The 18267-nt window shown below is 33.0% G+C and overlaps 1 protein-coding gene and 1 pseudogene across 1 annotated transcript in view; one reads left to right on the forward strand and one right to left on the reverse strand.

Annotated features, from left to right (window-relative positions):
* LOC145283673 (uncharacterized) overlaps positions 1-18267 on the reverse strand; it is a 75958-nt gene that overhangs the window by 40094 nt on the left and 17597 nt on the right. The window contains exons 3-5 of the mRNA XM_080132685.1: positions 12540-12884; positions 5381-5629; positions 596-940 (exon numbers count right to left, since the gene is read on the reverse strand). Of these exons, the coding sequence (XP_079988811.1) occupies positions 596-940; positions 5381-5629; positions 12540-12884 (939 nt within the window). The remainder of the gene's footprint in view (positions 1-595; positions 941-5380; positions 5630-12539; positions 12885-18267) is intronic.
* On the forward strand, positions 4269-4387 carry LOC145284158 (5S ribosomal RNA; annotated as a pseudogene).

An 18267-nucleotide genomic window follows, 5' to 3' on the forward strand; every position in this document is an offset into this window, starting at 1 on the left:
CCTGCAATCTGATTAGCCTGTGGGTGACCAAATCACCTAATAGAGTGCTCTCTACATGAGAAAATAAATGCAAATGTTTATAACTGCTGCAATGCTATGGGTGAAGTTTCATGTCATATCATTGATGTGTAATGGAAAATACCGGTAGATAAAGGGTCTCATATCTCCATGGGGATGATCCAGCAAGAAGGCAACTCATAGTTAAAGAATATGGATCCATAGGATAGTTAAATCAAATAAATTTTAAGATGAAATAGACCGTCGAAATGTTTGTTGATTTTAAATTCTTGAAACTGATATAAATAATGTGCTTATTTTATTTGTCTCAAATATTTGTGATAAAGTTTAAAAATGACAACAAGAGCCTCTTTTAGCATTTCATAAATGCAACATACTAAATAGGTTTTTGCAAACAAATGACTGTACCTCCTGTTGTGATATCCAAGTAAATATAAGTAATAAATCGATTTATATATTCGTGTATGAGCATGTACAAGAGAATAAACAGAACATTATCACCTCGCCTCAAGAATAGAACACCATACATACTTTTAGCAGTTCGTATCGAGTATATAACAAACAAATCTTAACTCACCATTAAAATCCACATTATTCTGGTGCATGTCATCCTGTCCCCATGGTGTTGCATGCAAAAACTGGAACTCATCATCATTAAAAGTATTACTGTTGGTCCCTTGTATAGGAACGATACTCTCATTGACAGTAGTGACTTCTGAAATTAAGTCTGCTGCTTCCTGCATACCATTCGTATTCATTGAAATACATTGGTCTGCCTGTTCACACAAAGAAAAGGGTGTAGAAAGCTGGATGTGAGTTTTGTCTTCCTCTGGAAGAAAAATTTTTCTGGGTAGTTTGTACTCTTCTTGAAGCTTCTTTATGTATTCGATGGATCGCTGGTTGTCCATTTCGTCCGACCATTCTGAAATTGAGAAACGTTTATTTGTTTTCTGACCAAGCGATATTATTATAAACAAACTGTTACTCGCATGATTTAAACAAATTGTTAGTCGCATTATTTAAACAAATTGTTAGTCGCATTATTTAAACAAATTGTTAGTCGCATTATTTAAACAAATTGTTAGTCGCATTATTTAAACAAATTGTTAGTCGCATTATTGAAACAAATTGTTAGTCGCATTATTTAAACAAATTGTTAGTCGCATTATTGAAACAAATTGTTAGTCGCATTATTGAAACAAATTGTTACTTGCACTATTTAAAAAAAATACAACCATTCAAAGAAATCGAAAATCTGCAGAAAAGTAAATTTTTGTGATAAAGTTCAGGAAAGATAACAAATGCACCTTGTAGCATTTCATAAATGCAACATGCTTATTAGATTTTTGTAAACAAATGGCTGTACCTCCTATTGTGATATCTAAGTAAGTCTAAGTAATAAATAGATTTATATCTATTTTTAAAAATTTAATTGTTTATTCTAAAATCAGATGCAAATAGAAAAATATAGACAATTCTTTTTACCATAATCCTAAGCGGCTGGTGCTGCTTAGGTCATAAGCGAAAATGTCTCCAGTTTAACAAACTTCTTAGCCAGAATAATATTTTCTCGTGCCAATAATATGATTCAAGGATAAAAAAAGAAAACAATAGTCAGACAAATATTAATTTGTCAGATTTAATGCTATATGAGTCTAAGTTCGAGAATCCGACGTACAATTTTAATTCAACTTCTTGTTTTGTATATTTTATATTTGTAATTTATTTAAACCACCCAACTACAAACAGCACTAACTCTAAACCAAACAACCAGAAAGAAGGTAAATCTGTTGAGGATTCCATGTGCTGCAACAGCACTCTGGAGACCTCTTTATTTTAATTTTTATTTATTTATTTATTGCCTTTTAAAATATAAAAGATACAGAATTGCTTTTAACAGTAACAAAATATCAAAACACACACAAGCATGTGTTTTCATCTAACTCAAACTGAAATTTTTGTCTGTTAGATGGATAACAAAATCCATCACGAAAATAACTCTTGTGCCTTAAAGTTGTCTACCTTGTTAACAAACGTCTTGAAGCTTGATTGATCTGGCCAGAGTTATCTGCCCCTGTATTTTGACCAGACGACTACAAAACAGGAAATTTTAAATGGAAGACCCTTAGCGAAATCGGTTTAGAACAAACAATCACAACTTCTCATTTCATAGTAATTATTCCCAGTTGTAAATAAATGTGACTGTGTGGCTTAAATTTCATCAAACCTTCACTATTTTGAAAATTACAATGTTAAATTGGAAAACATGTATTTCTTATCAAAATAAGTAAATTCTGAATGTTTCATCAAAATTGGACTTTTTGTTATCGAAAGTATTGGTTTATTTTCAAATAATAGTTCAGCTTGTTGGGGGAGGGAGGGCAGTAGCAAAGATTAGTAGAGGAGGAGGTATAATTTGAAAGCATGCATTTAGGAGGAAGCATAATCCCCTAGTATTGGTATTGATCACCCCTCACATAATCTAACATGTATCTTTATCATCAAAATGTATTGTAACACCCTTCCACCAAGGTGAAGTATAGTCTGGCTCCATAGAGATCTTGCCCTCTACTAAATACTAAGCATGCTTGCTGAGAATTCATTCTTGGCAATCAATCCGACAAACTAGGAGCTGCCATAGTGGCTCCAAGCTCTGTTCTGTAGATATATGGCAGGGGCATCTGAGGTGATTAGCAATAAACTAACCTCTTCTCGACGGTTGGATTTCCTGAGACTGAACAAAACCATGCATCAGTCTAACAAATCAGGGTCAGACCTTGTTGGACCGATTTTCGATGGTGCATCTTTAATTTTATATGAATATTATATGATGGACTGTTGGGGCAATACCAAGTAACCTAGACAGTTATTATGATTGTTATTATTCGAAATCTAGATGTTTTGCCAGCTAAAATACATAACAGAAATGCTAACTTGGTAAAATGGAATTTTAGAAAAAAGCAGTTAGGAATTTTAGTTTTCATAAATAACGAGTTCATGCGTGACAAAGACCAGGTGACGGATTCTTTGGCCACCGTACAGATAATGATGTAGAGATGTCGAGAAGAGTTGGTTAAAGTCACGTGATCAGAGAATTAAACAATGATAGTTTCATATATGCACAAAGAGAGTCAGTAGAGAGATCAGAGAGTAAGAGAACAGACCAGGAGTCAGTTCGAGAATGGTTTAGTCAGAGTTTGGTCGAGTTAAAACGTGAACGTATAGCAAAATGTGAGACCGAGAGAAACGTACAACTCCAAAGACAAGCGATGGGAGGGGGCGTCAGGAAATACAGTTGTATAAAATAACCCGAGTGTTAATTATCGTTCCTCAGAAAATCTTCTTGCAGCTTACAGATCATCAGTCAAAACCAACCAAAGGCTGAATATGTTTCCTCCTTTTTGGCCCAAATACCCACCCCCCGCGCCTCAGAAAAGATGTTTGTTCATTCCATAAGGAACTGTGTTGTAAATTGTTATATGTCTGCGTTTGTTAAACTGTATATACACTTATAAATATATGTGCACACACACTAGAAGTTATCACACGTATTGACAAATAATCGCTCAACACTCAAGAAAAGATACAGACGATGAGAGAAAAAAACATAAACACTAGACGATCACAAACACATTATATACAATGCATTATATATACACGCGTTATATTATTACATATTAGTATATAAAATACATGTTTTGTACACACACACACACTCAGATGGCTATATAACATGAACACACCTACTCAAGCTGTGCCAGGGAAGTAATTTATAATTGTGAAATATGCTAGCAAAAATGGAAGTGGCCATTTTCTTTAAGTTGATGTAATAGTGTCTTATTCTCTTTTATGGCCTGCTGATATTATTACATTTGATTATAAAAAATCTGTATGGGGTGAAGAAGCAATTTTTTCTATTAAAAAAAATAAACTTTAATTGAGTATAATTTATTTATTCTTTGAAATGTTAACATGGCACTTTGGAATATATGAATTCAAACCTTTTCAAACGAATTTACTTTATGTCCTCACTCAGCCTTGATGCAGGCCTCAATCCGACCTTTGAAAGAGATACAGGCCTTCTTTACATCCTCCTCTGTGTAAGCCTTCTATTCTCTGAAGATGGCAGCTTTAAGTAAGCCCACATTGGCATGAGAGATGGCATTTGTCCTCTTCTCAATAGCGCCCTCCAGAAAAAGTCTGGTTAAAATCAGAGGAAACTTTTGGCCAGATATTCACAGAACCTTATTATATACGGCATAATCACATTGACACACCGGTTCCCATCAGATCACCGAAGTTAAGCAACGTTGAGCCTGGTCATTACTAAAATGGGTGACCAGTTTGGGAAGTCCAGATGCTGTATGTAGGAGAACGTCGACACCTCTCTGCAAAAAGTTGCAAAAACCTTACGTCGTCATCTCCCTTAACGGGGATATACATGTAACTGGGAACCGCTTGTGAATTTCATATTCCCATGAAACTTCCTCCTTTGGAGGAAGCCGGTTAAACCCTGAATAGGGTTGGTGCTGACTGCACACATAACCTTATTGGCTGGGTGGGCATAACTGTTGTCTGGTTTAGTTTCCTACAGCCAGGGCAAAACGGTGTATCTCCAAACTTTATAATGCACATCAGGTCCAATATTTTCATCAGATTTGAAGAAATAATGGGTATTTTCTTGGCCATCTTTGGATGCCCAGGACTATAACTTGGGATGGGGTTTGGGGCCTAAATATCCCATGACCTTCTCTATTAGTTTTGCTATCTGGCAGTTATTCCTCCTATTATGAACTTTGACTACAATTAAGATTTTTCAACAGAACTGCTATTGTTCTTGAGGAATGGCAGGTATTCTGGCACCTCTCAAACCTTTTTTGCTTTATAGCGTTGGTTAGAAGATGTTTTTGGTTTTCTAACAAAAGACTAAGTTTTGGTGCACAGCAGTCCTTACGGTTTTGGGGTGATATTTAGAATCTTAGCATGGCTTATCATTGATTTTGCTCTTGAGTGTGTTTAGGAAGTTCATTTCTCTTGCTGCTGCGCGCCCCCCCCCCCACTGCCAGATCTTAATGTACCCAAATCAGATATATACTTTTGTGACTTTATCTATAATTTATATTAAAATCTGAAATGCACAAAAAACTTTAATGAATAAAGAAAGAATTTGTATTTAATTTATAGATTTGATTACCCAAACCGTTTGGGTGGCATATTCAAATATTTTAATAAAACAAATTTGTATCCACACTCTGTATATGTATGACCTGAGACATCTGAACATAAGTAAAACGAAACTCTTTACAGAAAAAAAAAAAAAAAAAAAGACAGGATAAATGAAAACCATAAGTTAATTTTGTACCTGGATAATCGTGTTGATGTCTGTATCGAATTCGTTTGGCTTCTTCATAGAAAGGTTTTTGCTGTTCCGAAGTCATGCTATGCCACATATTGCCCAGGTAAATGCTGATCTGGGCATTGGGTACTTTGGGAAACATTTGTACCATGCCAGGTCGATACGCACGGCCAAATAGCATAAAAGCGTTCATTGGTCGTTTAATGATGCCATGTTTGTTCCTTGGTCTCTTTGATTTGCTCTGGAAAACTGTGCCTGCATTAGAAGAATTTAAAAAAAAAAAACACAATAAAATATTTTATTGAAACACAGTTATTCTCGTATACTTATTGTAGTGTGATATGCATCAATGAAGATAAATCCGACGTTATGAAAAAGACTAAAGTCAAGAGGGCAGGGGAGTTGAGTTCTAATGAACCGAATTGAAAAAGTCGGAATTTAGAATGTCATACGAACGCTGATAAGAATCCTTTGTTGTTTATTACAAACTATTCCGGCATGAAATATCAAGTCGATGCGACCGAGGCGAAAATGGGAATTTTGAAAAGTTGAAAATCGAAAGCGTTGAGAAATGGAAATATTAAACGATTCGCGTTGCACTTTGAAAATTGAAAGCGTCAAGAAATGGAAAGATTGAAGTGTGATACGAGTAGACTTTTTTTCTAATCATCGTCGTATAATGGAGAAGTAGAATTAGACTCGCTTTTTTTTGGGGGGGGGGGGTATTTGCGTGGCTTAGTAAAGTCTAGCGTTGTTTGGGAGGCTAGGAGTGTCTAGAGTTGTTTGAAGTTGACGTGATTACCGATTTTGGCACGAGGTTATGAGATGAATTTTAAGGGTTATGGGGGCTAATTTGTATATCAATAAGGTTTCGACTCCCCTCCCCCCCCCAAAAAAAAAGACGTTATAAAAATGATTAAAGTCCCGAGGGCAGGAGAGTCGAGTTCTTGGAAACGAATGTCGTACGAACGCTGACAAGAATCCTTTTTTTTTTTTTTTTTTGGTTGTTGTTGTTTTATTACACTAGTATTATACTATACTATAAAAAGCTGTGTAAATACATACCATAAAAAGGTGACTAAATACATATAAAACAAGGTATATAAGTATATAGTATTAAAAAAATCTATGTAAATATACCTCTATTATTATACAAAAGGAACTTTGTCTGTGTGTGAGTTCGTTCTCCATGGTCTCCGAAATGGCTGCGGCGATTTGTATCAAATGTCACACAAATGTATTTTATTAGGCACCGCCAAAAATGGCCGCAAAATCAAGTTGTTGTTTTTTAAAACTAAATTACATTTATTAAAATCCATTATTTCTGAGTAACTTTTTTTTTTCCAGAAAGATAAAACCCTGAATTTTATCATATAGAAAACAGAATAATGTAAAACTTTTTCTACTATTTTTAATTAAATTTTAAATGTTAAATTTTCCCCAAAAGTTAACAATTGACATTTTTTGTCTTCCACAAAAAACGTACTTATATATTTAAAAAAAAGAAGGTTTTTGAAATAATTAATTTATTTATTTATTGTCTAACTAAGATTTAGGATGATTTTCTAAGAGAATATGCAAAAATATTATAATATAAGTACCTGAATTTCAAATAATTCCACTTATTCATATAGGTAACCAGATATTTCGCGTCGATGTAGAGTCTAGATCGACTCTGTTTACGTTTGCGTTTGATAAGGAGAAAACTATGGAAGACCAAACAGGCCAAAAAAACTTATTTTTCAGTGACGAAAATTTCAATGTATTATTAAGCTGAGGCTGGCCAGTGCCAGATGGGTGACCATTTGTATGAGTTTGGTTTTTAATGTGTATGTGTGTGGGGGCCAGGCTCCCCAAAATGGGGGGGGGGCAAAATTATTTCAGCGCGTTTGGTCCACCGTAGTCGAAAGGCGGCAAACGTTTTCAAACGGGATCGAAAAAAATGATGCTATTTTTAACACAAAGGGCACAATATTTATCGAATTCTTTTTTTGTATCGATTATTCAAAGCATGCCCTGTTTAATAATGGTCATGCATTATTCGGCTCGCTAAAAAAAAATTGTTAATTTATTTATCAAAAATTTTAAAATGGCTTTTTTCGTATAAATATTAAAAAAAAATTTTTTTTGTGTTGCTTAACTTAAATTAATTATTTTACTTAACATATTCACCGAATTTCACACTTCAAAACTCAAAAGCGGGATAATTAAACACAATCGAAGTTCTGATATTCAGACGTCAAAATAAGGTATGCAAACAAGTTTTTTTTTTTTTTTTTTTAATCTATAATTCTGTCCCTTACAACAACACAATATGTTTTGTTCAATTTCAGATGATTATTTTAAGCATATTTGTTCCCACTTCAAAACAAGGGGGGGTTGTAAGCAAAAATATATATATATATAAAAATATCGTTTATGAAAAATAAGTACACTGTTATAAAGTTCATTCTTCTCTTAATAATCGCTGAAAATTTCGTATTGATCGGATAATTACCTGATTTTTGGTAGATTTTTAAAAAGACGGTCCGTCAAAAAGTACTGACCTGCCCCCCCCCCAGTTTTGGCGGTGCCTATATTTTATGTATCTGGCAGTGTTCTTATTGTATCGGAATGTCTTTGATAAGTATTGATCATCGATAATCGAAAAAATTCGCCGAAAGAAGGAACAGGCGATTTTGACCACAGTTAACACCTCATACAGCCTAGCATTACAAATGCATTTGAGAAGTTTTATTACCACATAAAACGAAAGGTCTGGCATATAAAATCAACAGTGGGTTCTTTGATATGACAGGGACGCGTTCGAAATGAGCGTTTCTGTTTGATTTGTTTGGAAAAGGTCTACCTGAATGAACACAGTAAGAAAGTAGAAAGTTTAATTGCAACACAGATATTTTCATATTCTTATTTATTCTATAAAAAAGTAAGTTATGTAATAGACTACCTCTTTTTTCTTGGAAATTCATTATCACTAAGATACCTATCCACCCACAGACACCTCTTAATAACTGGACACTCAATTTGGCAATAACATTTCAGGAAAGTAGAAAGTGGATCCTGGGTTTACTTTAGGCAGTTTCTCAACTCCCACTTCCCTTAGTTTGTCCTTTGGTCCTCAAATTCCATGAGCGATGTTTCTGACAAAGAGAGAAGAATCGCTGTTTTCTGGGTCAGTATCTATTTATCTCAGAATTATCAATGACTGATTTTTTAGACCTTGAAATAGTATATTTTTAGCACCCTACATCAAATAGCTTCATGTCTTGTCTTGGAGCAATTTCCATTAAAGAAGTCAATACAATCCTATTTTGATCGCTTTACAAGAAAAAGTCTTAATAAATAGACGTGGAGGAAAGCCGCCCTTGTGATGTAAACAAATGAATTGTCCAAATAAGCGGACTTTTAATTTTTAAGTCGCAAATAAACTTTCATTTTTTTTTTCATTTTTTGCAAGTCATTCCTTTATTATATATTTTTTGATACATGTCCTTTGTTTCTGTCTTATGTGCGTCTTTTTATTTTTCATTTACAGTTGAATTTCTCCCGGTGTCTTACCAAATTCTCAATATTACTTGCAAATATATATTTACGCCCCTCCCCTCCTTAGTCATATCCTTTTGCGAGTTGTTAAGAAACATATTACATAAATTATCGGGGGCCGCCCGACCTTGCCTGGTAATAAAATATGCTTAAATATATTTTAATTCATGCAGATTTCATATTTATTATTACAGAGCTAATTCTCTCTCTCTCTCTCTCTCTCTCTCTCTCTCTCTCTCTATATATATATATATATATATATATATATATATATATATATATATATATATATATATATATATATATATATATATATAACTTATTTCAAAAGTTTGAAAAAAAAATGAATTGGGTGCCATCAGCTAAAATCGAAACCCAAACATTTAGTGCTCCAGCCGCGTTCCCTATCTTTTGAGCTATTGACAGATAGATTTAAATAATTTAAAATTAAACCACTTAAAGCTATGAATGGATTTGCATGCGCAAAAGTAATAGAAATATATCGGCAAGTTGAAATCAACATTTTGCATTTCAACTTCATCCTCATTTTTTTCATTTCACTTTCATTAATTCATCTCAGAATATTCATTGGCTGATTTTAGACCTTGAAATAGTGCATTTTTAGCTCCATATATCAAATATTGCCTTGTCATTTCTGTATGCGTTATTTATCAATCCCAAACAAAGATTTTACTCGTTATAAACCATTCCTGATGTAAGATTACTATTTCCTGTTAATTATTGTGACCAGTAGTTTAAGAGTCAATCGGTTAAATATTTTTACAGAGACACACTACTATATCTACTGTTTTATTTATATAGATTTTAAGCTGAGTAATGAAGATTTATTTTAAATTGAAAGAACAGTGTTTAGAAAAATATTTAGAAAAGTGTTTAGAAAAGAAAAGCATTCGATTCCTTTTGATAACTTGAATGTTTTCAACCGGAAGTCATCTGATTGAAATCCGCGGTTGAGAAGCTAATATAACAAAAAATGCTATCTCTTTCTTGCTTTGTTCTGTTTAGTCATTTTGTTAAAGTCTGAATTAAACTGAAATCCTCTCTAAAAGATGCCAGGAGAGTAGAAAGTGGATCTTCGTTCACTCTCACCTTCTTTATATTGTCATTTAGTCCTCATATTCCATCAATTATGTTTTTGACAAAGGGGGGAGGAATTGCTGTTTTCTGGATCGGAATCTATCTATTTAACAATTATTGTTGGTTAGTTTTTGACCTTGAGCGTGCTACTAAGGTTTTTAGCATTACTCTTATTTAAGACATAGAGATAAGCACATTCAGTCACGTGGCGGTGTCACTGTATTCATGTAACTATTTGCAATGCTCCCTGTTTAAAATCCAGAGAGCGCGAATCTATTGCAGGAGATCGAATCGGCTGTACAACTAAGAAAGTAGACACAAGGCAAAGAAGTAACGACGATAACAAAATGATGACAAACACAGATGATCGGTCAAAGACGATAGATATCATGTTTTATTTACTATAGGAAAACGGAAAATCGGGAGGCAATGAAAATCGCGTTCTGGATCATTCAGAGCAAGTACAGGCGTCTCATGGGGTTGAAATTTGTGCGTCCCTGAGGTAGGATGATGTGCCTCAGGGTGATCTTGCTCATGTAGTTGCGAGTAAGACAGAGGTCAACATTACCCTAGCCCTGTCTTTTGGGACATACACACGCGTGCGCAATCAATTGCTGATATCACGAATATGATGCGAGTTAACAAGGCTGTTTTCAGCCACCAACATGCATATATTATCATCTGCTATTAGAGTTGGTAGCCTTGCTGCAATTTTGTGACAACCACGTGCAGAGGGTTAAGAAAGACTATAATTAATATTTATAGATAGTTTTCTTTTTTAATATGAAAACTATTTATAAGTAGGAGTAAGAGCTTTTCATTTTTCCTGGGCAACTACTATGCACGGGTCCGGCTAGTTCCAAATAATTTTGTGGTGCAAGCTAAGCGTATGCAATATATTTAAGTTGTTATTTGTTTATAATAATGTGCTCCAACCAATGAACTAAAAAAATCGTATATTTATACTTTTGATTTGTATTAGTCATAAATCGATCTTAACTCATCTTTACAAAAAAAAGTCATAGTTTGAAATCAATATTTGATTAACCAATCATATTCGTCAGTCAGTCTTTTTGTAATGAAATCGTTCAAAATAAGCATGAAGCCACTTGATATAAGTGTTGTGTAGTAGGGGTTCCATATTGGAGATGACAGTGGGTGGGGGCTTACATTGTGGCATATATATAACGGGACTCATGTACAGGCATAAGGATAGTGACGATGAGGGAGTGAAGACATTTATGTTTTACAGTTCTTTTAACACATATTAGAGGAGAGGAGGCATTTATAGACATTACTTGAGATGGAGTAGATGGGACACATAATTTGGATGGTTTAGAATGTTCATTATAATATGATAAACATTTTACGTTTTTAGTTCGTGAAAGTTGACACAAGACAACAGTTACAAAACACAATGATGATTGCTTTATTCATATCATCGACCGGTCGAATGACGTCAGGAATTCACTTGTATCTACATGGTTAATCTTCCACCCTTCGCCTCTAAGGGGACTCTCCTCTGACTATGTCAACTCTTGGCTGATCAATTCTCTGACTGACTCTCTGACCTCTGACTAAATTCCGAACCCATAATATGGAGAAATGTTCTTTGTCTATGACGTCAGAAGTGTGTTTTTCAAACGTGACCAATTTCACGTGGCTTTACATATGTTTGTCCAACACACTTTTGACAACAAAAGAATCCTCAATTCTGTCTAACCTATTTTAAGCAATATAATTTAATTTGCATTGTTTATTCTTTTAGCTGACATTTTTAATATTCAGATTTCTAAAAGAATTAACAATATTTTTTGAAGATCAAGACGAAAATGCTGTCACTTTTACTGGAGAGATACCGGACTATGATTACAGATTTCCTGCGCCCACAAATTTAAAATAGGTCCGAATTATGGTTCCAACAAGATGGGGCAACGGCACATACGTCTAGAGACACCGTGAACCTTCCCAGCCAATGCTTTGGTGACAACATTATCTCTCGCTATGGCAATGTTAAATGGCCGCCATGTTCCCCAGATTTGATTAGCCCCAACTTTTCCTTGTGGGGATATTTTAAAGAAAAAGTATGTTAACAAATCCCAAATTCTGCAGGAATTGAAGGAAAACATCGGAAACGAAATAAGTGAGTTAAATCGCGATCCCGAGATTCTGCAATTTGTCACGAATATTTTGGAAAGAGCACAAATATGCAAAACTGAAAATGGGCAATAATTAAGACATTATTTTTCATAAATAAAGATTCTTTGAATTTTGCATGTTTTTTTTTTTTTAATTTACCAATCTCTTAGTCAGATTGTGTTAAAATTACAGAAAGATATTATCAAAAATAAAGAATCTATTTAAGTTCAAAACCCTTCAGTGACTTTTTGACGCCCTGCATTACAGCTACTTGTGAGAAGAAACAAGAAAATATAGTCACCACTGTTTTTGAGAAGTGTACAGAATGTATACGCCCCAACCCCCGCCAGCTCATTTGGTATACAACAAACAAATCTGCACTCACCATTGAAATTCACGTTATTTTGATGCGTGACATCCTGTTCCGAAGGTGCTGCATTCAAAAGCTGAAAATCACCTTCGTTAAACGTTTCATTGTTGCTGTCTTGTACGGAAACAATACTTTCAGTAGCAGCAGCGACTTCCGGAATTAAGTCTGGTGCTTCCTGTTCACCTTTCGTATTCATGGACATACATTGGCCCGCCTGCGCACACATGACAATGGATGGAAAAACTTGGATGTGAGTTTTGTCTTCTTCAGGGAGAAAAATTTCCCTATGTCCCTTGTACTCTTCTCGAAGCTTCTTTATATACTTAATGGATTGCTGGTTGTCCATTTCGTCAGACCATTCTGAAATTGAGAAACGTTTATTTATTTCTTCCTCTTTCTGATCAACTGATAATATTACCTTTTTAAAAAAATTTTATTTGGTAATGTGTAGTCACCGCGGCCTGTAAAGAAAATGGTCGCTGAGTTCGAGTTTTATGTAAAAGTCGAAACTCAAAGAAATCATTGGTCTACATGTGAATTATAAAGATAATTATTTCTAAGGGAAGTTTACTTCGTTCCAAAAAAGATAGGTTTTTGTTTTCATATTGAAAGCCGAAATCTATCTTTTGAACTTTTCTATTTCCAACCATTAATTGACTGCGAATAACGGTACAATGGTAAATTACAGATCACACATTCAAGAATTGGCTCTTAACCGGTGCTTGACTATCAATCGAATCATTCCGAAAATGCCAGACAGCTGTGTCTACACATTGCCTTTTATTTAAACCTTTATTTTTTAATTCTTCAGGAACATTAATTTTAAACTCAGCAACCTGAATGAAGACAGATTGACTAGTGACTCCAGAAAAAAGTGTTTCTGTAAAGAGATTACCTTTCATGAGTTAGTAATTATTTTAAGAACTCAGCGGCTATTTTCTTCCTATGTCGCTGTACCTACACATTAGCTTTTATTTAAATGTAAATTTTTGTTTAAATTTTCAGCAACTTCAAACAACGGACGTTAATTTTGTCGAAAACAGTAATATATCCCAAAATTATGAAAATTCATCGAGTAGGACAACTGCTATTGCGTTTTTAGTAAAAATAATTCTATCGTTATAGACTACAACTGTCGAAGCCATAACGGTGTAATCTAAATTTTCCGTTCCGAGTTATGTCCCCTGTGTGTGAACTCTTCACCGTCTACTTTATAACATCTAAGAAAAACTGGAACTTTAACCAATTTTCTGTAAAAATTATTGTTAACTTATAAATAACTTTCTACGCGATAAATTTTCGTAATCTTTGGTTATATTACTATCATTGACATGAAAATTAAGTACGTAATATTGTTTTTGTTTAAAACGGCATATTTTTAAAAATCAATCAGTTGACTGTATCTTATCAAGCACCGAAATTATTTTTTAGTTTAAAAAATATTTGTTAGTTTTCAGACAAAAATATTAGCAGACGAAGTGAATTTTTTTTTTCTTTTTTTTTTTTTGATGGGCGAGAGATTTTATAGATGTGTATTTGTTAGTTTTCAGACAAAATATCAGCAGACGAAGTGAATTTTTGGGTTTGTATTACTGTACACATAGATTCGAAAAAGTTGTCAAAAAACAAATATATAACAAATAAATGTTATCAAAGGCAAGATAAGTTACTTTTCTACCAAACTGGATACATTTTTGTGTTTTTATTCAATGTAACATATTTATTCAGTTCGAAAAACATGCAGTGTTTACCGATGTATTGGAAAATTCAAAATGGCGCCCGACTCTCTCTTTAACATGGTAAGTTTGGCAAAAGGTGTTATAAATAATAAACTAGACAAAATACTATTAAAAAAAAACACCGAATATATATCAACTTATGTCACGGTAACATATATTGGGCGAATTTCTAACAGTATTTTGTCTAGTTTTTTATTTATAACACCTTTTCCTGAACTTACCGTGTTAAAGAGAGAGTCGGGCGCCATTTTGAATTTTCCAATACATCGGTAAACACTGTATGCTTTTCGAACTGAATAAACATGTTAAATTGAATAAAAACACGAAAAATATATCCCGTTTGGTAGAAAAGTAACTTATCTTGCCTTTGATAACATTTATTTGTTATATATTTGTTTTTTTTTTTGACAACTTTTTCGAATCTATGTGTACAGTAATACAAACCCGAATTTGTTTTCTGTTTTTTGTTGGTGGATAGATTTTACAGACGTGTATTTGTTAATTTTCAGACAAAAATATTAGCAAACAAAGTGATTTTTTTTTTTTTTTTTTTTTTTTTTTTAGGTGGGGAGAGATTTTATAGATGTGTATTTGTTAGTTTTCAGACAAAATATTAGCAGACGAAGTGATTTTTTTTTTTTTTTTTGTGGGGATGAGATTTTATAGATGTGCTTGTTTTTCTTTGGTGGGAGAGACTTTATAGATGTGCTTTTTTTTTGGGGGGGGGGAATTTATAGATGTGTTGCTTTTTTGGTGGGGGAGAGATTTCATAGATGTGTATATGTTAGTTTTCAGACAATAATATTAGCAAACGAAGTCATTTTTTTTGTGAGGGAGAGATTTTATAGATGTGCTGTTTTTTGGTGGTGGGGAGAGATTTTATAGATGCGTATTTTTTAGTTTTCAGATAAAAATATTAGCAATCGAAGTGAATTTTTTTTTTTTGGGGGGGAGAGATTTTATAGACGTGTATTTGTTAGTTTTCAGATAAAAATATTAGCAAATAAAGTGAATTTTTTTGGGGTGGGGGAGAGATTGTATAGATGTATATTTGTTATTTTTCAGACAAAATATTAGCAGACGAAGTGAATTTCTTTTGGGGGGGGGTGAGATTTTATAGATGTGCTTGTTTTTCTTTGGTGGGGGAGATTTATAGATGTGCTGTTTTGTTTTTTTTTGTTGGGGGGAGATTTTATAGATGTGTATTTGTTAGTTTTCAGACAAAAATATTAGCAGATGAAGTGAATTTTGTGTGAGGGGTGGAGGGGATTTTATAGATATGTTGTGCAGGGGAGAAAATTGTATTTTCCCCTTTAAGTCTGGTTTTTATTCTTTAATGGGGAGGTGAAATATAATATCATATACAATAATGCAATGTATGGAACCATTTAAATCCAATCTCTGAATGAAAACATCTAGACTAACAAGAATTTTCCATAAGTTTCTGGAATTTAATGTTGTTCAACAATTAACTCAAAAATACATCCACACTCCTCCTTCATCAGAAATTAGAGTTCAGTTTGTCTCTTTTGGCGTTATTAACAAAATCTTTTAAAGAGTAAAACAAAACAATATTATAATTATAACAAGAACACAAGTCAGTCATGAGACTGCATATCAGCCTGATAACGTAAGTGGGGAGAGACAAAAGTCTTATCTGGGCCTCAAGTGTATAAAATATTATATTGTATAAATATTATATTGTATTAATTATTATATTGTATAAAGAATTATATTGTATAAAATATTATATTGTATAAAGATTTATATTGTATTAAATATTATATTGTATGAATATTATATTGTATAAAATATTATATTGCATAAATATTATATGGTATAAATATTATATTGCATAAATATTATATGGTATGGATATTATATTGTATAAAATATTACATTTTATAAAATATTTTATTGCATATTTTATATTGTATAAAATATTACATTGTATTAACTATTCCCAAAGTTATGCCATTGAAAAACTTGATAACTCAAAATCTGTCTATCTAATTAGGCTGACATTTTGCATGGTAGCTACCTTTTATAAAATTGCGTCAGATATATACATCAGATTTGCTAACATCGGAGACTAAAATTCTGTCAAAATTTCGACCATGACTTAACTTTTAAGGTCAAAATCAATATAGACCAAGCAGCGAGTCGCTATGATGAACAGAACCAAAGTTATCACCAAAAGTGTGACTCTTACCTTTTTCGTGACCTAGATATACCAAAATTAAATCAGTCCTAAAACATGATTGATACTTCGGCTAAGTTTGATGACGATTAGTTAAGCAATGTGGGAGTTAGATTGTAAACAAACATAGTGACAAATAAACTCGACTGAAAATCTAACGTTTTGGCAGGGGTAAATATGGTGTCACTTTATATACACCAGGGGTCTCCAAAGTTTTCCGACGTGAGGCGATATTGCTGACTTTTTAGAGCTATGCGGACCAAAATAATAAGCAAAAAAAAAAAAAAAAAAAAAAAATGAACTGGTTAAATACTGTTTTGTTCATTAGCTTTGCTTTTTAGTGAAACTGATTCTCCAAAACCTCAGTTTTTTTAATCATTTTCTGAAAAAAAAAAAAAAAAAAAAAAAAAAAACACCACTCTATTTTCACACATTTCCATTTAAAACAAAATTCCAAAATATTTTTACGTTTTCCACAAAAGCTTTGCAGGCTAGATCTGGCCAGTGGGTCATAGTTTGGAGACCTCCTGATCTATATAAATAAAGCAGTAGATGTATGTATATGTGAATGTCTGTGTGAAAATATTTAATCGATAAACTCTTAAACTGTTAGTCACATAACACTGAGATTAACAGGAAATAGCAATCATACACCAAGGATGGTTTATAACGAGTAAAATCTTTGTTTGGATGAATGAATACATACATATAAATACGTCAGGAAGTTGAAATGTAAAATGTTCATTTCACCTTGCCGGCACAGTCTTATTACTTTGCACATGCGCAAATTCATTCATAGCTTGAAGTGATTTAATTTTCAATCTTTCTTATTTATCAGGTAATAGCTCAAGTGATAGAAAACGCGTATGGAGCGCTAAATGTTTTGGTTTCGATTCTTGCTGATGGCCCCCAATTCATTTTTTAAAACTTTTTGAAATCAGTACTATATATATATATATATATATATATATATATATATATACACACACAAACACATACCCATATATATTTGCGAAAGAAAACCCGAATAACAAGAAATATTACGTAGGCAATACTTCATTAGATTTCAAAACCTGATACTACGACCACAAAAGTACATTCAACAATAAAAACACCGTATAAAAACAACACTAGCGATTAAATACTGGGAACTCAAAGAAAGCGGACATTCGCCGGTAGTCGAATGGAAAATAATAAGACAAGCTACCACGTGTAGGCATCTAGACGACCCATGTAGATTATGCCTTCATGAAAAATTTGCTATCCTGTACTTTAAAGAACCCCAACATCTATTAAACTGTAGAAGAGAAATAGCAAATAACTGTGTTCACAAAATAAAATTTACTCTAGGATAGCGATACAAAATAGTTTTAAAACTAACAAAAACAATAGAAAATAAACAAATAAATAAATTAAATAAACATGAATATACATAAACGATCACACATATATGTATGTATATATATATATGTATATATATATGTGCATATATTTATGTACACATATATATATATTTATATATAAACTAACAATAAAAAAAAACACTAACCTAGTTTTAAAACAGATCCTTTGTCCGATAAAATGCATGCTCATTGGCTGATAGGAAGGGGCGCGGTGGATACTAGAAAGCTGATTGGCTAACTAAAATCTCAATAGGAGAGGAGCATATAAAAACGATAAACAACCACAGAATTTGCGCATAAGCCTGAGGAGTCCTAGAGTGGATGAAATGCCGAATATTCAGTGTAGCTTAATCGCCATACATATTTTATAAATTACTATATATATATATATATATATATAT

The sequence above is a fragment of the Euprymna scolopes genome, chromosome 8, assembly GCF_053919585.1.
Source record: "Euprymna scolopes isolate OS-2025 chromosome 8, ASM5391958v1, whole genome shotgun sequence".
Lineage (NCBI taxonomy): Eukaryota > Metazoa > Mollusca > Cephalopoda > Sepiida > Sepiolidae > Euprymna > Euprymna scolopes.